Source organism: Mastigoproctus giganteus, chromosome 4 (genome assembly GCF_048544385.1).
Source record: "Mastigoproctus giganteus isolate SK-2022 chromosome 4, ASM4854438v1, whole genome shotgun sequence".
Taxonomy (NCBI): Eukaryota; Metazoa; Arthropoda; class Arachnida; order Uropygi; family Thelyphonidae; genus Mastigoproctus; species Mastigoproctus giganteus.
The window spans coordinates 243,423,392-243,445,800 of NC_143578.1; the positions used below are offsets into that span (position 1 = coordinate 243,423,392).

The 22,409-nt window shown below is 36.1% G+C and overlaps 1 protein-coding gene across 1 annotated transcript in view; it reads left to right on the plus strand.

Annotated features, from left to right (window-relative positions):
- LOC150087578 (serine/threonine-protein kinase dyf-5-like) overlaps nucleotides 1-22,409 on the plus strand; it is a 118,268-nt gene that overhangs the window by 89,583 nt on the left and 6,276 nt on the right. Inside the window, exons 9-10 of the mRNA XM_090372142.1 lie at nucleotides 14,868-14,968; nucleotides 17,016-17,206. Of these exons, the coding sequence (XP_090228268.1) occupies nucleotides 14,868-14,968; nucleotides 17,016-17,206 (292 nt within the window). The remainder of the gene's footprint in view (nucleotides 1-14,867; nucleotides 14,969-17,015; nucleotides 17,207-22,409) is intronic.

Here is a 22,409-nt window from a genome sequence, read left to right on the forward strand (position 1 = left end):
AGTCCCATGGTCCAATAGTGTATACTAGGTGTATGCAGCAAGATATTTTTATCAGACTGTATATTGTTTTTGCCTAGCCTACAGCAAAGAGTTCTTTACTTATGTAAACTCTAGAAGGAAAGGGATGAATCAGATTGTTCCACTTCACATAGATGGTTTGACTATTGATGCACATGCTGAGGTAGCTAATAAAATGAATGAGTATTTTGCATCTACATTCACACATAAGGAGTTATTCAAAGAGGGGAATGCCAGAAGTTTATCAAACTCTAACAGGGAGCTAAGTGATTTTGTAATAACTGGGAGCAAAGTGGAGAAGAAATTGTTGAAGTTAAACATAAGGAATGCATCTGGGGTGGATGGGATCTATCCAGTTATATTAACCTTTAAATGGTCCTCTGGGTAAATATTTACCCAGATCAAATTACAATTCATAAATTCTATAATTTTTACACTAATTACAGAGCTGAAACTCGGTATAGCTGGAATCAGAACATTTTTCTTGAGTTTTCCTACTTAAATTTTCAAAACCTTCTATTGAATTTCACGCAAATGACAAAAATGTGACATCAAGTATGCAATTTTTTAGGCCTTTTCAATTAATTTTTTTACCCCCGCCCTAACCAGCCTAGAGCTTATGAAACCCGACACTTGATTCGTTTCTTGGTGTAAAGCGCGCGAATTTCTTTTTTACGGAGAGGAGCAGTTCTGATAAACAACTCCGCGTGAATACGAGCGAAGCGTGGGAAGTATATATCACGTCACTAGTACAGCTACATCGAGACACGGTAAGGGAGAAGTGTAAATAAACAAAAGACGACCGGGGAGCTACTGTTTTTGACATAAGAGGCAATAAAGCCATACAGTACCAATAACAGTTTATGGAAGGTGAACAGATCGTATTTCCTTTCTTCAACGTGTATTGCTCCTACGAACAGAAGATCAAGGAAATTCATCTGTTGGAAACGGGAAAAACTGGTGTAAAACTGATAACACTGCAATGCGCATTTGATAAAAAAAAAAGAAAAAAAAGTTTGCTTTATTGTAATTGTTTTTAGTAAACAATATCAGAACAGCAGTTTCCTGGGTTTGATCTTCTAACCAAATTTCGAGAAAATATTTCTATTTATAGCTGCGTTATAAACTTCGAAACTGGTGCATCAAAAGAAAGAAAAAAAAATCATCCGCTATGAATTTCTTTCTTTCTTGAAATGTGTATTGTTCACATAACTGCAATATTTATAACAATACAAAGCTAACAGATTACAACTAACGGCTGCTCAAAAAGTATCGTTAGAAGATATTTGCTTGTTACGCTTTGATGTCATCGCAAAGGAAGAAATTCTGTTTTAGCTCAGAAGCCAAATAAATTCAGTATCCATGGTCATAATGCTGTTCTGAACTGCAATAAACAGATAAACTCCGCTGACAAATAGACTTACTCCCCATCACTTTTATTGTTTTACTGTGGTTTTTGGCAGATGAGTCGGTGACTGCTAAATGCAGTGCGATTTCTTGTATTCTCTCTCTCTCTCTCTATCTCTCTCTCTATTTCGGGATCTCTGACCTGTGGTCATCACGTAATATAAACAGAAAATTTGTTCGTCGGAATGCTGCCCATCAATTATCAACTCTTTTACCGACCTTCTAATGTATGTTCAAATAATCCACTTTGCGAAATTCGAAAGTGCTACATCAATTAGGAACAAAAACGGTTTCCCCCAACATAATGAATTACTTTATATGTATAATAATGATTTTACTGACTGGAAGAAACTGTCCACAATAAAACAATTGTACAAGGCGAAAACATGCGGTCACTCAAAGGATAAGCAATACAGCGATGTTTGAAATTTATAATGCAGTTCACTAGCTAATATTTCCAGAGGAATTATTCTGGATTTTTTATCAAATGAGCACCAGACCAAAATCGGACTAATTAGTAATTCCGCATCCTAGGATGAACTGACTAATTAGAACTCCAGCATCTGTGATGAAACGTCATGCACACCGATATCGTTTGGTACAGCAATAATGTAAAGAAACGAAGCAAAATATTGTAACAGAGCTATAACGCAAAATAATGTTAGAAAGTAAAAATGTAAAATATTGTTCTCTAAAACAATTGCAGTTTCCGCATCCTAGGATGAAACTGACTTAGAGCTGCAATGCTGTTTTATTATTATTATTATTATTATTATTATTATTTATTTATTTATTTTTTGTTTTTGTATGGGCGGCTCCTACAACAAAAGTCATCTCGGCCTCGTTGCTCTGTTCAATTTTTACGCATTGTCAGGGTAAGGCCAGTGTGTGTTGTGAAAAAAAAAAAAAAAATCATCCTGCTTAGGAATATCCCATGTTGGATGAAGACAGATGAAAAGGAAGGCAAGAGAGAGAGAAAAAAATTTTTCATCCTGCACGGGAGAAAGTGACAGGAAAGAAAAACTGTTTGTGAGCTTATGTGTGTGTTCTGTATTGTGATGTTGTATTTGGGCATTCTGGCTACCTGGAAGCAGCAATCACCTGGCTGCCTCCAGGTACTCGTCCCTACCAGGAGGGCAAGATCTCCCCTACTAACTGCACCCTCTCCTCCCTGGGGGAACTGCTAGTAGTAGTAGTAGTGGCATGTGATGCAAGAAAGCAAGTGTATGAGCTTATGCAGCATCAGCCAAAAAAAAAAAAAAAAGTTTCCCAGGGAGGAAAGAAAAACTTGTATAAGATGAAGAGAGGGAAGGAGAAAAGAGGAGAAGCACTATCCCGGCCCAGGGAAACCCCAATCCAGGATGGATTGCTAGAACAACACAAGAAAAAAAAAAAAAAAAATAAGAGGCAATAAATTAAAATAACAAAATAAAATAAATAAATAATAATAAATAATATAAATGAAAGTTAGCGCTCTGGAAGTTTGACAATCTCTTGGCCTTCTCCCCACCAAAAGGGTATTTTTTATTTCTCTCTCTCTCTCTCTCTCTCTCTCTCTCTCTCTCTCTCTCTCTCTCTCTCTCTCTCTCTCTCTCTCTCTCTCCAGGGTCGGACTATAAAGGGTGGACTCCCTCCCCTAAGGAGTTTTTTTTCCGTCAAGTGAAAGAAGGGAATTGGAAATTTCATGAAACTGAACCCTGTTTTTCTTCATTCGGTGAACGGCTACTCTGTCAGCGCAAGAGAAGTGAAATTACATTTGCAGCTCAGAATGGAATTCAAACATTGAAACACATGACATTTTATGGTGAATTTTTCGGGCGTTGTGTGATAATGAAAATTCAATTTTTCTCTGGAAATTTTTTGATGATATCAAATGCATATCAAGGAAATATTGAAGTATTCAATAACAATTACTTACAATTTCCCAATCCCTCACTACGAGTAATGGATTGTTCTTACAATCTGTTACTAGCTGCGCATTTTTTTTTTTTTTTTTTTCGTTGTACACCAGGTGAGATGCATGTGAAGTTCCTTCGATATCAGTTTTCGAAGTTTATAACGCAGCTATGAATAGAAATATTTTCTTGAAATTTCGTAAGAAGATCAAATATACATCCATGAAACTGCTGTTCCGATTTAGTCCTCTAGAAACAATTACAATAAAGCGAACCTTTTTTTTTTTATGAAATGCGCATTGTAGTGATCAGTTTTACGACATTTTTTTTCTTTCCGTTTCCAGTATAGCTTCCAGTAGATGAATTTCCTTGATTTTTTTTAGTAGATATTGAAGAAAGGAAATGCAATATTTTAGTTTTTCAAAACCAATTCGTTGCAATTCTTTCGTACAACAATTACGAAAAGCAATAAAGCTGCTGTTGTGAGTGAGCCATGCAAATTAGTGTTCGCAAGTAATGATGCTCAACTGTTTGTTTTCCACGAAAGTTGTTTACAGTTTCATTTTCTCCTTCGATCACCTTGGTAACGTTAATGACGTAAGCTTGACCAGTCAATTATCTCTCTGCGTGCGTTGATTCGTTTTAGCCAGAGGCGCCGAGCTGACGCGCGAATTTTGAACTAATAAAGTAACGCGTTTTATTTTCAAAGCTTGGATCTTGTTTTGCCGACATCAAAATTTAATAAATTGAAATGTGATCGTACATTTTTGCTGTTTTAGAGTGAATTAATAGTTTTTGCTGAGCGCTAAAGGTAGGAAATTAAAGAATATACTTCTGTTTATGTATATTGAGAGTTTCAATTTTGTATATTGAGTAGAAATTTCAGAAATAATAAGTTTCTATGACGAGGCCGGGTGTCAAATTACAGTTAAAAATTGTGCTCAAAAAGCACAGGCCTAAAGCAGGGTTAAGGAGGCAGCAAAGGAAGTAAGCAAACCCTTAGCCATAATTATGAGAGCTTCCTTAGACTCAGGGGAGGTCCCCATGGACTGAAGGTGTGCAAATGTATCCCCCAATTCACAAAGGGGGTTCAAAAGGTGACACAAGTAACTATACATCTGTTAGTTTAACTTGTATTCTGGAGAAAATAATGAAGTCACTGGTTAAAGAAGCACTGCAGGATCATCTAGACAAGACTGCAGTAGTAATTAAGACGCGGCATAGGTTTCTTAAAGGGAGGTCTTGTCTGACCAATTTGATTGGATACTATGATGTGGTAACAAAGGAACTGGATGCAAAAAATAAATTTGATATCATATACTTGGATTTCAGTAAGCTTTTGATATTGTTGCACATGGAAGAATGCTGTACAAATTGGAGCAGTATCGCATTAAGGGCAAGTTGCTACAATGAATAAAGGGATGGTTGAGTAGGAGATGACAGAGTGGTAATCAGGGGACCTGCTCTTTGTGGACTAATGTTATTAGTGGAGTTCCCCATGGTTCGGTGCTGCGACCATTGTTGTTTTGTGTATTTATCAATGATATTGATGAAGGTATATCAGGCTTACTGTCCAAGTTTGCAGATGATACAAAGGTTGGCAGGGTTGTTAATGACAGTAAAAACAGTATGCTACTGCAACAGGATCTAGAAAAGTTAGGCAGATGGGCTGAGAAGTGGCAACTGAAGTTTAATATTGACAAATGCAAAGTACTGCTTATGGGTAGCAGTAACCCCCAGAGAAATGTACCAACTGTGTGATATTCTCAGAGAAGTGGAGAATGAAAAAGACCTAGGGGTAATTGTGCAGTCAGATATGAAGTTCTCCGAGCAGTGTAGACAGACTGCCAGAGCAGTTCATAGAGTTTTGTCGATGATATATAGGAATTTTGCTAGTAGGGACAAGGAGGTGATTATCTCATTTTATAAGGCAATGGTCAGGCCACACCTTGAATACTGTGTACAGGTCTGGAGGTCTCATTTTAGTAAGGATGTAGAGTTGCTAGAATGAGTACAAAGAAGGGCAACAAGATTGGTGAGAAGAACAAAGGGGTGTTGTACCAAGATAGGCTTATATTCTGCAAATTGCAGCACCCAGAGACTAGGCACATGCAAGGTGATCTGATTGAGGTATATAAGGCCTTGAATGGGTTGAGCAAGCTCAATGCTGATGGGATTCTTCCCATCAGCATGTTGCTCAGATTAAGAACCTGAGGGGGCATAGATTCAAGTTGAGGAACGACAGTTGTAGAATAGATGTGCAGAAATTTGCCTTTAGCCAGCGGGTAGTTGATTGCTGGAACAGACTTCCATCTGCTGTCATAGAATTTGATAACTTAAATAAATTTAAGTTATCGACTTCTTGCAACAAGCATTTGGAGTGAATAGATGGCTGAAATGGGAGAGTTTTTTTTTTTTTTTTTTTTTTAGCTGATGCTGCATATGCTTGGTTTCTTGCATTGCATACCCCACCTAATGCTAATATGTTAGTGAGGCTTCATGCCTGCCTCATAAGAACTCATCCTCTATTCCCAAGAAAAATGTCAGCAAAAACCTTACTTTTAAAATCTGTCTCTCAAGAAATGTAGAGTCAGTAATGCCCTTCAGGACATTCTGTTTGAAGAAAGTAAATGTTCAGATCATAACATTGGTAATGAAGAGTGTGATATCAAATTTTTATGAATCTGTGATAAGTAAATTTGTTTAACATTGATATTTTGTTTAGTAAGAAATCAAATTTTGTGTTCATCATATATGCAATAAAATATTTGCATCACAAAAAATGGTGCAGATATTTTTGCATCATAAATGCAATAAAATATTTTGCCAAAATTCACCTTCTAAACTCTGGGTGCATTTTATGGTTGTGCATCATATAGTCTAGCATATACAGTAATATAATAATTATTTTATTTTTATAATCTAATTAATCAATTTTATTTATTATAATCAAATTAACATTAAAAATTAAAATTATTAATATTACAATTCTGGGTTTAGTAATTAATTAATTAAATTCATAACTTCATTTATTTAATCCCTGGAAATACAGGATGTTATATGTTTATTTTCCATATTCTTTGTTTAAGAATATTTTTTTACCTCAAAGTTGGATGGAGAAGGTGATAACCCTAATTTATGCTGTACAAATAAAAGTCAGATTAACACCCAGTTGGTCATTGGGGAAGTTTTAGGCCTGATACCAATCCTTAGCCATATCAGTCACCTCCCCCTCCCTTCCATATATCATTTATACAATCTCTATACACTGCATCCACACCAGGGTTCGAGCCCGTCACCACCAAATACGGAAGATGCGGAAAGATCAAGGAATGACCACCACATATCCCGGAGCAATATGACCTTAGTTGCTAATGCTCCTAAAAACCAAATAAACAACAAACACTGCATCCACAAACTTTTACAAAACTAAAATAACATGAATAGGGTACATGATACAAACCTGAAACCACCTCCTAGTGATAGAGGGGATATCCTCAAGTTTTTATTCATCAACCAGAAAATGTGTGTACTGCAGTAGATGCTGGCATAATTACAAATCTGTAATCATGACAGAATTTACCAATCCCTCTTGGTGTTGGTAAATTTTATTAAGCTCATTGAACCAAAATATGCAGTGCATGCTTTGGTTTAACAGGCTGCAGTCTAACAAGGTCCACTGTTATGTGTAAATTTTGAACATAGTTTAAAAAGAAGCCACTGACCTACAGTTCTGCAATGGAAAATAATAACAGATGCCTGCATGTGCAATCATCTCAGCCGAGGGAGTGACCGAACAAAAGTCAGTGAGGGCACAGTAGAGCTGGTCTGAGGAAGTTTTATGTTTAGCCCAGGGAAATCTATATCACGTCAGTTGCGAGCTTAACGTGTCAAGGTCATCTGTGTGGAATGTGTTAACGCTGTTGACCATGTTAAGACTTGATTAACAACAAAACCAAGGTTAAGGAATTTTGTTGGTAAATTCTTGCATGATTAACAATTTTGCAGTTATGTTGCCACCTACATGCACATGTAGGTGGCACCACCACAACAGCATGCACATTTTCTGTTTGGTGAGTAAAAACTTGAAGATATACTCTGACACTTGGAAGCAGTTTCAGATTTGTATCATGTTATCATGTTTGTATCATTTATACAATGATGTTTTAGTTTTGTAAAGGAGGTTTGGGACATGCTGTATATTAGTATTAGTATTAGTAACGGCCGCATGGTGCAAGAAAGCCTATGGCTTATGCTGCACCAGCAAAAAAAAAAAAAAAAAAAAAAAAAATCCGAACAAAACAATGATAAAAACAATAAATAAATAAATAAATAAAATAAATAACTAAATAATAATAATTAATAAATAAAAAAAATAATAAAATAAAATATAAATAAAAAGGAAATTAAACCTATCATCCTATGCGCTTCCCTTACCCGAAAGTACTATCCAGATGACCTTTGAATTTCCCCAAACTGTCAGCCTCTACCACCCATGAAGGCAACTTATTCCAGTAATTTATAACTCACTGGCTAAAATAAAACTTCCTGCAGTCCAATCTAAACATTTCCCCCCGTAACTTGAATTTATGTCCCCTAGTTCTAGCATCATTTATAATCTTGAAAATTTCGCCCTCATTCATTTTACTGATGCCTCTCAGAGCCTTAAACACCTCAATCAAATCTCCTCTAAGGTGTATAGTTTCCAAACTCTGCAACCCACATATTCAAAGTCTTTCATAAGGATGCCCTTTTGCCGATCTCACCAGGCGAGTTACCCTTCTTTGCACCCTTTCAAGAAGCTCGATGTCTTTCTTTAGGTGCGGTCTCCATACTTGAACACAGTATTCAAAGTGTGGTCTAACATAAGCCTTATATAATAGGATTATCACGTCCCTATCTCTACTTGCAAAAGTTCGATAGATCATCGATAGGACACCATGGGCCTTCCTTGCAACCTGTTTACAATGCTCAGAGAATTTCATGTCTGACCGTATCGTAACACCCAAGTCCCTTTCCTCCAGTACTGGGTTTAGTTGAACTCCACCAAGTGAATAAGTTTTTTTGGGATTACTGTTTCCCAGGTGTAATACCTTACACTTTGTTGGATTAAAGCACAGCTGCCATTTTTCTGACCATTCTTGAAGTATATCTAGGTCTCTCTGAAGAAGCTCAGCTTGACAGTGATCATTAACTACTCTACCAATTTTAACATCATCTGCAAATTTAGACATCACGCCCTCTATCCCTTCATCAGTGTCGTTTATGAAAATTAAAAACAACAGTGGTCCTAATACTGATCCTTGGAGAACCCCACTTCTTACATCAACCCAATCTGAGGAATAGCCATTTATCACAACCCTCTGCCTCCTGCCCTGAAGCCATCCTTCTATCCATCTAAGGATTTTCCCAGTGATTCCAACCTGTTCCAGCTTATAAAGCAACCGCTCATGTGGGACTGAGTCAAAAGCTTTGCTGAAATCTAAATAAACAATGTCGAAATTATTCCCTAAATCCAGCTCGTGAGTGACCCTTTCGAAATAGCAAACCAGATTTGTTAAACGTGATTTTCCCTTTACAAAACCATGCTGAGAATCCTTGAGAATTTCAATTCGACCCAAATGATCCTGAATTCCACCCTTGATCATTGCCTCCATGATTTTCCCTACTACTGAAGTCAGACTGACAGGTCGATAATTTCCAACTTCACTTTATGTATGGGAGATACATTTGCACTTTTCCAGTCCAAGGGAATCTCCCCAGAGTCTAGTGATGCTCGCATAATTAGCCTCATTGGTTCAATGCACTCGCTTGCCGCCTCTCTTAAGATTATAGGGTATATTCCATCAACTCCAGGAGCCTTACTGGTCTGTAGGCTCGAAAGTTTTTTCATTAAATAATCTTGCGAAATTTCAATATCATTAATTACATATTTTTTAACTTCGCTCCCACAATTTCCCATTGCCACAAAAGGCTTGTCATTTGTAAATATCGATGCAAAATAACTGTTGAGTTCATCTGCAACGGCAGCTGGTGTATTTATTACTATCCCCTTTCCCTTACGTAAAGGTCCGATCTGGTTTGTCCTGCTCTTCTTGGCATTTATATATGTGAAGAATTCTTTATCCCCCCTCTTTGCTCTGTTTGCTAGTGATTTCTCATAAACTGCCTTCGCCCGTCGAACCTTTTCTGTGGCTCTATTACAGATCACCTTGTAGCTGTTATAGGCTTCAGTACTTTTTATTGCTCTGTAACCTTTCCATGCCACCTTTTTCTGCTCAAGTAATGTGGCAACTTCACTATTCATCCAACTTGGAACCCTTCTCGTGGAGTATTTTTTTAATGGTATATATGCATTCAAGGCATCTGTGATTAATGTTTTAAAAGCGTACCACAGTTCAATTGTATTCATTCTCAGCGCGATATCTACCCAGTTAATAGAGGCCATGTAGTACCTTAAGGCATCGTAATTTCCTTTTTTGAAATTAAAACCCATTCCTTTGCCTTTTACTTCTGCTACCTCTCTCTTGTCATCATCCACCGTAGAACTCCGTGATCACTTCCTGCTACTGGTTCCTCTACTGTCAGCCCTGTTATGTCATCTGCTTCATGTGTGATGATGAGGTCTAGGATATTCTTTTCTCTAGTACTTTCCCTGACATGTTGATACAAATAACAGTCATCTAGTTGATTTAAAAATTTTGTTTGGGGGTGGGGAACAGAAAGGAAAGTAATACATGGGAAATAACTAATTCTAATAACAGAATTATTAAATTAGTTATATAACTTAATAATTAAACAATATTGCACTCCATGTAAATTTTTTATAGACATTTTATAAAAATGACAGAGTTTATTGAAACAAGCTGGAAAAAAATTTATGGAGTACATTCCATTAACCAAACCGTTTAAAGCTCAGTTTTGACAATGTTACTAAATCCTTTGGGAATTTGTATCTTTGGACAAATTTGAAAGAAAAGTTTGAAACTCAAGAAGTTGTTTCCAACATTTTTCTCAGGCTTGAAAATTTTAGATGGACTGAGAGGTGGCAATTGAAATTTAACATTGACAAATGCAATCTCTGCACATCAGCAGCAGTAATCACAGAATAATACCAATTGAGTTGTACCAAACACAGCGTTGGTGGAGAATGAAAGAGAGATCTTGGGATAATTGTACAGTCCAACATGACGTTCTCTGATCAGACAGGATGCTAAGAGAGCTTGTGGAGTTTTGTTCTGCCAATGATATACAGGAATTTTGCCAGCAGAGACAATTACCATTCATTTCAAATGTTTGTCTAGTTTTGCCTTGAATTTATTTAAGCTATCAACTTCCACAACAACAGATGGAAGTTTGTTCCAACAATCAACTACCTGCTGGCTAAAGGCAAACCTCCACACATCTATTCTACAACTGTCTCCTCAGTTTGAATCAATGCCCCCTCAGGTTTATAATCTGAGGGGGCATAGATTCAAACGTAATCTGAGCAAGAGGAAGAATCTCTTCGCATTGAGCCTGCTCAATCCATTCCAGGCCTTATACACCTCAATCAAATCGCCCTGCAGGTGCCTAGCCTCCAGAAGCTGCAATTTGCAGAACTTAAGTCTTTCTTCATAAGAGCACCCCCCCTTGTTCCCTCCATCAGTCTTGTTGCCCTTCTCTGTACTAATTCTAGCAACTCTACATCTTTCCTAAAATGAGGCTTCCAGACCTGTACGCAGTACTCAAGGTATGGCCTGACCATTGCCTTATACAAGGGGATAATCACCTCCTTATCCCTGCTCGCAAAATTCCTGTATATCACTGACAAAACCACATGACCTACTCTGGACCACCTGTCTGCACCGCTCAGAAAACTTCATATCTGACTGCACAATTACTCCCAGGTCTCTTTCATTCTCCGCTACACTGAGTATAACATCACCCAGATGGTACATTTCTCTGAGATTACTGCTACCCATGTGCAGTACCTTGCATATGTCAATGTTAATTCTCAGCCCATCTGCCCAACTTTTCCAGATCCTGTTGCAGCAGCATACTGTCATTGCTGTCATTAACAACCCTGCCAACCTTTGTATCATCTGAAAACTTTGACATTAAGCTTGATATACCTCCATCAATATCATTGATAAATATACAAAAGAACAATGGGCCCAACACCGAATCCCGATACTGTTCTGGATACTGTTCTGCATTAGTCCATGCAGAACAGTATCCATTGATTACCACTCTCTGTCTTCTCCTACTGAACCATCCTTTTATCCATTGTAGCAACTTGCCTTTAATGCCATACTGCTTCAATTTATACAGTAGTCTTCCATGTGCAACAGTATCAAAAGCTTTCCTGAAATCCAAGTATATGATATCAAAATTATTTTTTGCATCTAGTTCCTTTGTGACCATGTCATAGTATGCAATTACATTGGTAAGACAAGGCTTCCCCCTGACAAACCCATGCTGTGTTGAATTATTATTGCTGTCTTGTCTAGCCGATACTACAATGCTTCTGTAACCAGTGATTCCATTATTTTCTCTGGAACAGAAGTCAAACTAACAGGTCTGTAATTACTTTTGTCACCCTTTGATCCATTTTTGTGAATTGGAGATACATTTGCACATCTCCAGTCCATGGGGACTTCCCCCGAGTCTCGTAATTATGGCTAACAGTTTGCTTATTTCCTTTGCCACCTCCCTTAATATAACTGGATAGATCCCATGTACCCCAGGTGCCTTTCTAATGTTTAATTTCAATAATTTCTCCTTCACTTTGCTCTCAGTTATTACAAAATCATTTAACTTAATGTTAGAATTTGATAAACATCTGGCCCTTCTCCATGATTAACTCCTCATGTGTGAATGTAGATGCAAAATACTTATTTAGTTCGGTAGCTATCTGAGAATGAACATCTACAGTCAAACCATTGATATCAAGTGGACCAATCTGATTCATCCCCTTCCTTTTAGAGTTTATATAAGAAAAGAAGTCTTTGCATCCTTTGCCAAAGATTTTTCATAATCTGAATTTGTTTGCTTAACCTCCTTTTTGACTTGATTACAGACAAGTTTGTATCTATCATAGGCTTCTGTGTTGCCTGACAATTTATGTGCATCCCATGCATTTTTCTTCTCTGCCACAAGTCGTATTGGTACCTCCGTAGCCAGGTGGGAAGGAGCAGCAGTGCATAGCACACGCTTCTTGATTAGACCAGGGTTTGAGCCCTGGTCTAACCACCAAATACGGAGGATGTGGAAAGGTCGGGGAATGACCACCGCATATTCCGGAGCAATATGGCCTTAGTTGCTAATGCTCCTAAAAACCAAATAACAAACAAACAAGTCTCATTAGTTCATATGACATCCATTTTGGCCTAAACAGCAAATTCAAAATGGGACGCATTCAAAGAATTTATCTTGGAAGTTACTAGGCTTTATATACCAACTAAGAAATATTGTTCAAGGTTTAGTCCTAAATGGATGTCATATGAACTAATGAGACATATGGCAGAGAAGAAAAATGCTTGGGATACATATAAATTAATTGGGTGACATGGAATCTATGATAGATATAAGCTGATCTGTAACGAAGTCACAAAGGAGATTAGGCAGGCAAAGGCAGATTATGAGAAATCTGGCAAAGGATGCAAAGGAAAAACAGCAAAGAGTTCTTTACCTATGTAAACTTAGAAGGAAAGGGATGAATCAGATTGGTCCACTGGATATTGATGGTTCCACTGTTGATGATCCTGCTCAGATGGCTAACAAACTAAATGAGTATTTTGCATCTACATTCACACATCAGGAGTTATTCAGGGAGGGGAATGCCAGAGGTGAATTAAACTCTGGTAGTGAGTAGATGATTTTGTAATAACTGAGAGGAAATGGAAACACTCCTCTTGAAGAAGAAGAAACTTTACGTATTATCCACATATAAAAATTATCCAGTTTTCCTCCTGTATAAAAACTTTGTCAAGAACTCACATTGTTTTATTAAATGATCCCATGAAAATTGCAAAAAGAACTGGTGATAAGATGCAGTTCCGCTTTACTTCGAGTTTATCCTTAAACCATTTTCTAATGCTGTCTTCAATCTTCAGTATAGAATTGTCATTTTTATTCAAACTTTTTATTCCCCTTAAAAGATTATTCTTAATAGCATATATTTTTCTGAAATAAAAAAAAAAGAGAAAAAAAAAGCAGATTCAAGCTCAACATATAGATTCTTTATATGTTTTCATGATTTTTCTCTAAGTTGAACTGAAGATATTTGCATAGATTTTTATTCTTAACTAACAAGTAAAATTCCTCTGTAATTTCTGTAGTTTTATTTCCCTTTTTTGGTAGAGTTAAGGTCTTGGTCCAACTTCAAGATTTTGTATACCTTGGAAAATTACCTGAGGGTTATTGATATTGATGTAAACACTTTGATACTATTTTTTTCTTGAGCTTTCAGCATTTCCATTCTAGTTTCATCTACACCTGCTACTTTTCCACATATTTGATATTTTTCATGCCCTTTTCTGCTGGCTATCTCTTCTCTAATGACATTTTTCTCCATTGACTGGTAATTTCTGAATGGTAGTACACTTTTCTGTTTGGCAAACAAGCACAGCTTCTTGAATATCCACCACCTATTCCCTAAATACTAATTTTCTGATTGCACTGGAAAAGCAGAGCACTTAATAACTTCACTGCTTCTAAAATGAAAAAGAAAGAAAAGAGGAAATCTTTACTATGCTCATCTTCAACAACACTCAGATTTCTACACAAATTATTTCTTGATTTCAATTAACTTTTTTACTCCTAACCTTTTTTTTTTTTTTTTTTTTTTCAGAATGGCATAAATAAGCATTGCAATCTATTTATGTCATCTGTTTGTTTTGGACCTTATTTTTATCTGTTAAGTTTGTTCACATTCAGCTCTGCCCTTTCATAATGTATATATAGTTCTCATGTCTGGGGAGAAGCTGTCAAACTGCTAAAAATCTATCCAAGAGCCTCTGATAATGTATGGCTCTTACTAATACAAAAAGGCAGCAGTCAGTCAGATTAATCAATCACTTCTCCATCACAAACTGATTCTGCTGCTAGTCACATAACTATACAGTTTATGCTGATATTTTCATATGCATTATTCTTCTGAATTGGTATTTATGTAGTTTCACTTTTCTCTTCCAGTCCACTCTGAACACAAATTTTATTCTCTCTACTTTTGTTCCCCATAACAACCTTAGTGTAAGTATTCCCTGAATATTACTATCTACACTTAAAAAAAAAAAAATATATATATATATATATATAAATAAAATAAACACTATGCTTTATTATCTTGCATAAATATACAAGATAATAAAATACTATGCTTTATAGTCACCCTTAACCTATTAAACATTTTAAAAAATACAAACCACAAAGTGCCAATTATTAGGATAGTTTATTGAATGATAGGCTGTCAGTGTAACCAAAATATAACCCTCTGGTTATTAGAATTATAAAGCTTGTCTCAATTTCTTTTTCAAAATGATAAACGGTGAAATATACTTTCAGGATGATAAGCTACCTGTAAGGAAGCGATGGGGACAACAGATATCAAATGATGAATATTTTGATAGTAAAGCAGAACCAGGAAGACAAGGTGAAGATGGAAAGTAAGCAAATATTTGCAGTTTTTATACACATGCTAAACACAATAACAAAAGTAGCTAATTTTGTTTTTAGTCAGGTCTGTCTAGCAAAAATTTGGCCAAGGTTTTCATCCTAAAATTTGGGAATGTAAGCTGATTTGCTCCTGATTTTTGAGAAGTAGGGTGGACTATTCCAGTGGTCACAAGCACAGTGGTTTTCATGGAATGGTCAGATGAGTAATAAAGATTCCACCTTGGAGCAGAAATGTGTGGCAAGAGTATGTTTTGAAAAATTTAATGTGAAAAGTCTTATGCTGTAATTGGGAATATTAAAACACAGCACTGAAAAGTTTGTATAGGTTAACCTGTTCAGGAGTATCTACATACATTTAAATTTTGTGAGTTCATTTTGACTGTGCTTCAGATGTGCTTGTTTGTGTATGTAGATATTTATCTCCTGTCTGTGTTTAGTAGTGTTTATTATAAATACTATGGCAGTATGAAAATAGCTTTGAAAATCAAAGAAAGAGATTGCACCTGCTAGCCCAGTTGCCTAATTTGGGTTTAAGGCAGCTTAAATTCTCTGCAATACATGAATACATATAGAGGATATTGTATGAAAAAAAAAAAATTTTTTTATGATTTTAATTTAAATTCTTATTTAATTTTTAACAAAAATTTCACCCTAATGTTAGGAAGTGAAGTCAAAATAAGAACAAATTAAAGTTTAAAAGCAATATCTACAAAGTTTTTGTTTTTGCAATTTTTCAAACTTCTGTTTAAAAAAAATTCATTCCACAGAGATGGCCCTATCAGAAAGCTCACTGCCATTATCCTACATATGTTTAGTGGGCTTCATACTCAGCTGCAGGTGAAAACGGTGGCTCATTCTAATTCTGATGTCATATGTTATTTCATTAGCTAATATTTTTAGCCAGATTTTTTACTCACACTGACATTTGTTTTGGGTTGCAGTCAGTAATAAATGCAAGTTTTATTTTTCTGGTTGGAGGTTTTGCTGGTCCACAGGACCACCTTTGTTTTTGTTGCTTCAGGTTGAATTATAAAGTTCTGGGGGCAGGATTATTTTCTACAACTAAAACATCCTTTCTACAGAATATAAAATTTCAGTAGGATATTTTTCTGATTTTCAAGAAATGATTTCTTTATCAAACTCCTATTACCGTGTTTGCTTACTCTTCCAAGGTTGAAGTTTGTGATGCACATGCAGTCTAGTTATGATGGCCAAATATAGACGGTGTATATGTTGATTTTTAAAAAAAAAATTAATAAGGAAAAGAGCAAACATTAATTACATATTATCTCTTCTGTCACAGAGTAGTATAAATAATGTAACTCACAGCCAGACCTCCTGATATCCCTGTTTGGCATTTTGACCTGACTTATTTTTTGTCTTGATCTAAAAGTAATGTATGTAGTGTCTCCTTAAATGCTAAAGAAAGCATGATAGAGCTACTCAATGCAGGGGATCATTTAAATTTATTATTATTATTTATTAATTTCTTAATAAATTGATTTTCTGCATTAGTTGTAATGTCCTTCAGCCACATTTCAGAGAAATTGATTTTTGTTGGAATACTGAGTGCTAAAGATCATAATTTCAGTACTCTCAGTTTCTGAACCTATTACTAAGGCTATACATTTTCAAAATTAAGCCAGTTTTGTGGCTGCAGTATTTATATTTTAAAAGACCGTGAAAAATTAGGGTAGAGTTTTATCATTAAAGGGCAAAAAAAAAAAAAAAAGTTTTAATTTCATAAGTGATAATAATATGGTTGAGTAAAGGTTGTTGTCTGGTTTTTGAAACTTTGAAAAATATATTACTAATCTAAATTAAAATAGTTATGTGATATCATTTATAATAAGCGAACAGCTCTATCCTTTTGGTGCATAACATGATCTGAATAATGGATTTAATAATTTATCTATTAAAACTGTCATGCAGAAATAAAGATGAAAGAATGGTTAAAAAATAAGAGTAGTTTTGAATTAGTGAACTTCTGGTATTTTGCATTCCTTCATATATATTAAATAAACTTTATTTTCATAGATCATTGCCACCATCTCGATACGACAGACCAGTAGATGGTGTCACTGGCAAAAATTTAGTTTCTGCCAAGCAACATTATCTTAATAAAGCTCGATATGTGGCAGGACAAAACACAAGGAATGTTATTTATCAGGACTCAGGATTGATGAAGGGTAATGGTGATGGATTTGGAGTTGTTGGAAAAGGAATATGTAAGTACAATATTCAAATAATTTCAAATGGTTTTAAATGTATTTCCTAATTCAAAACTGTCACAAACAGCTTTAATGAGGAAATAATCATTGTGTAATGAAAAATCAGATATATCTCCAATAAATCGTGTCATGCAATTTTTAACTTTAAGCAATATAATATGACAATAATTTTTAAGTGATATGTATTGTAATTTGATGATTTTCAGTTTTAAGATTTAATTAAACAATGTTTATATGAAAAAATACACGAATGCATACTGTAGGTTTTACCAACTAAGACCATTTGCCTATTGTTTTAGAGCTTCAAATAACAAACTATTCATCAGGGAAGAGGCATCTAGCTAAAACTCCATACAAGACAATATTTTCCATGAAGGTCATTAATGAAGACAATCAACAGACTGTATAGTCTGTTGATTGTCATGCTATCGCAAAAATTTCATTGGCCAAGATCATTATTTCTACTACCTTACACTATAAAAATTGTTGAAATAGGAGGTGAGAGAAGTTTCTATTTGCCACTGGACCAGGCCCTGGTTCTCATCTGAACTTGAAGTCCTCTTCACTTAAAATCTTTAGGAATTGCCCATTGCATGAAAATTGGATGGCCACTAAGAAAGAACAGCCTTTGTGGGAGCAAGGATTCAAGCCCATAAAGAAACAGAATTAAGCAACTATTGAAAGCCCTTGCAGAAAGGGCTTTCAACATATTCCACAATCTGGGAAGTGTTCATAGAGCATTAAAAGTAAATATATCTAAAGAAATGTCACAGAATTAAATAACAGATATTTTTGATGGCTTTACTGCTACCCACATATTTAACAGGTTTTATGAACAACAAATAAAAGAATCACAGATGAAGTGTCACAACAGAGAACTGTTACAGAGATGGCTCTAAAACTGCATTTGAAATATCCAGTGCCAGAGTTGTCACTTGGCAACAGGCACAATGACAACAAGAAATAATCTGTAGTAAATTTCATGTAGCATTAGCATTAGTAAAGGCATATGATGCAAGAAAGCAAGCTTATGCAGCATCAGCCAGGCGAAAAAAAAAACCTTCCACTTCACCCCTCCGTTCATTCAAAATACCTGTCCAGATGAGCCTTAAATTTATTTAGGCTATCAATTTCCACAACAAGGGATGGAAGTCTGTTTCATCAACTAACTACCCGCTGGCTAAAGGCAAATTTCCGCACATCTATCCTACATCTGTCTTTACTCAATTTGAATTTATGCCCTCTCAGGTGATTATTCTCAGCAAGAGGCAGAATCCCATCAGCATTGAGCATGCTCAAACCATTCAAGGCTTTATACACCTCTATCAGATCACCTCGCTGCTGCCTAGTCTCCAGACACTGTAATTCGCAAAACTTAAGCCTCTCTTCATAAGAGCAACCCTTTGTTTCCTTCACTAACCTTGTTGCCCTTCTCTCTCTCTCTGTAATCATTCCAGCAGCTCTACATCCATCTTGAAATGAGGCCTCCAGACCTGTATACAGTACTCAAGGTATGGCTTCACCATTGCCTTATACAAGGGAATAATCACCTCCTTATCCCTACTAGAAGAATTCCTGTATATCATTGATAAGACACCATGAGCTACTCTTGCAGCCCGTCTGCACTGCTCAGAGAACTTCATATCTGCCTGCACAACCACCCCCAGGTCCCTTTCATTCTCTACCACTGTCAGTATAGTACCACAGAGTTGATACGTTGCTCTGGGGTTGCTGTTTCCCATATGCAGTACTTTACATTTGTCAATGTTAAACTTCATTTGCCACCTCTCAGCCCATCTGCTCAACCTTTCCAGATCCTGTTGCAGCAGTATAGCGTCAGTAGTGTCCTTAACAACCCTGCTAACTTTTGTATCGTCTGCAAACTTGGACATTAAGCTTGATATACCATCATCAATATGATTTATAAATACAGAAAACAACACTGAACCCTGAGGGACTCCACTAATAACATTAGTCCATGATGAGCAGTGTCCATTGATTACCACTCTCTGTCTTCTCCCCCTCAACCACCCCTTTATCCATAGCAGCAATTTGCCTCCAATGCCACACTGTTCCAATTTGTGCAGCAGTCTTCCATATGCAACAGTATCAAAAGCCTTTCTAAGATCCAAGTATATAATATCAAAGCTATTCCCTGCATCTAGTTCTTTTGTGACTGCATCATAGTATCCAATCAAATTGGTCAGGCAAGACTTCCCCTTAACAAAACCATGCTGTGTCCGAGCTATAACTGAAGTCTTGTCTAGATGATCCTGCAGTGCTTCTTTAAGCAGTGCCTCCATTAATTTTCCTGGAACAGAAGTCAAACTCACAGGTCTATAATTACTTGTGTCAGCCTTTGATCCTCCTTTGTGAATTGGGGTCACATTTGCACATCTCCAGTCTATGGGTACCTCCTCTGAGTCCAAGGATGTTCTCATAATTATGGTTAAGGGTTTGCTTACTTCTTTTGCTGCCTCCTTTAATATAACTGGATAGATCCTATCCACCCCAGGTGCCTTTCTTGTGTTTATCTTCAACAATTTCTCCTCCACTTTACTCTCAGTTATTACAAGATTATCTAGCATACTGCCGAGTTGAATACACCTCTGGCATTCCCCTCGCTGAATAACTCCTCATGAATCTCGATGCAAAATATTCATCTAGTTTGTTAGCTACCTGAGCAGGATCATCAACAGTTGAACCATCGAATCAAGTGGACCAATCTGATTCATCCCTTTCCTTCTAGAGTTTACATAAGTAAAGAACGTTTTGCTGTTTTTCTTTGCATCCCTTGCCAAAGATTTCTCGTAATCTGCCTTCGCCTGCCTAACCTCCTTTGTAACTTGGTTACAGACCAGCTTATATCTATCATAGGCTTCTGTGTCACGTGTTAATTTATATGTATCCCATTCATTTTTCTTCTCTGCCATATGTCTCATTAGTTCATTTGACATCCATTTAGGCCTAAACCTTGAACAATATTTCTTTTTTGGTATGTAAAGCCTAGCTTCCAAGATAAGTTTTTTGAATGCTTCCCATTTTGAATTTGCTGTTGGCAACATCATAACCCTTCCCTTTACCCCCGATGCACATCTAGTTGAATAAATCTCTCTTTGAGTAAATCCCACTTCAGCACACTGTGATCACTGCCACCTAGTGGTTCCTCTATCTGCAGATTCTTAATGCATGAAGAATCACTACTGATAATCAAATGAAGAGTATTACTCCCTCTAGTTGCCTCCCTAACATGCTGATGTAGAAAACAATCATCCAATAAATCCATAAAAGCCTTGCTAGTGCGTGAGTGACCAACTCACAAATTCCAGTCAATATCTGGGAAATTAAAATCCCCCATTATAAGACTCTCTGATTTACTGGCCCATTGTAAATCCCTGTACAGTTTCTTATTATACTCATCAGAGTCATTAGGCCTATAGCACACTCCTACTCTCAATTTTGATCTCCCAATACTTATGTCACACCAAACTGACTCGACACTGCACTGTCCGGCGATGTCGACGCTTCACTTCCTTGGATTTTATGTGTTTCTTAACTAATAGTATAACCCCTTCTCCCTTCCTATCCTGTCTATCCTTTCTGTAGACGTTGTACTCCCCAAATTCCAGTTCTGTATTCCTTATATCTGTGTGACATCACATCTCTGATATCCCAACAATAAATGCCTTTGATGCTTTGAGCAATACCTCAAATTCATCAAATTAATTACCAATCTCGTAGCATTGGTGTACATGCAAGTGTACATGCACCTGTTCTTTTTCTTAGCTACCCTAACACAACCCATGTGTTTACTTGTACCACAATGACTCCCAGCAGTCTCTGAAATATCCTGCATCTTGTTTTCCAGGCTGCTGCTCATTCCAATAGAAGCAGTGCAAGAATCACTTTCACCTCTGCCAGTGGCTACTGTTAATCTATTAGTCCTTGTGTTCCCCCAAAGCTAGCAGTTTTCCGACCCACCTAACACTGCCTCGGTAGCATCAGCAAATATTCTTGCACCCTTTCTATTTAAGTGTATCCCATCCCTGTAGAAGCAGTCCCGTCTTCTTCCTTTATGTATTGCATAAAAATAGAAACTTTTCCAAGCAACACCATTTTTAAATGGACCTTTAAGCTTTTAGCTTACATAGTACTCTAGAACTGTTAAAACTTTATTATAAAATTAAAAGTTGGAATGCTGATATGTTGCTACATGTTCATTTTGTTATCCTTTGTGAAATACTGTAAAAATTATGCATAATTTGTTTTTCATTCTTTGTTACACACTTGCAACAGCTTTGATAATCATTCATCATAATATTGTGTGTGTGAGAGAGGAAATCATGTTATGTTACAATAATGGTTTCTGTTTGGTTTAGCACATGCACTTAATATCACTTGTAAAGTAATACGTGGCAATGATAGAACAGAATTAAAAAAATGGAATGAAGAGATCATTGTATATATGTAAACATATGTTTACTATTGGTACTTATATTTTGATTAGTAGCACAATGTATCTTGATCATCTGCACATTTAGTGAAGTTTAAAGAAAAACAGACAGGAGAATCTTATTAAGTAGTAAGGCAGCTTTATTGAAAATTTGTGTAGAATCAGATGTAAATAAAGTAATATAATAGTTTTAGCTTTTGTAACTCCTGGATGTATTGCGATCTTGAAATTTAATAATAGTAATGATTCTTGAAGCCAAGGAATGTCGTTTATCAGAATTTATTTGTGAATTTTTTAGTTACAAATGTTACAACCATAATGGTCATTGTCATTGCAAATTTTGGTTCTCAAAACACAAAAACTAACATTATTACTAAAAGGGGAAAATATTAAACCTAACTGTGACGCTGAAAATAATTTTAAGTTATACAAGTGTATGTTATGAAAGGTTTGTTAATATTACTGATGTATCTTGTTTATATTGCTTATATACTGTATTTTCTGGATGACAAGCTCATAAGACCCACTCATGTTTTAGAAGGCAAATTTTGGGAAAGAACATATTTAGAAACACATCACAAGTGCTTACTAAACAAAATATCTGTACAAAATGAAGATGTTACTCATCATATAATGCCAGTAATGCATAGTTGCTACTCTCACACTTATTATGTTACAACCTGAACTTTTACTTTTTTCAGAAACCCTTTCATAACACTTTGCCGACAGAATTTTTTCTTTTAGATA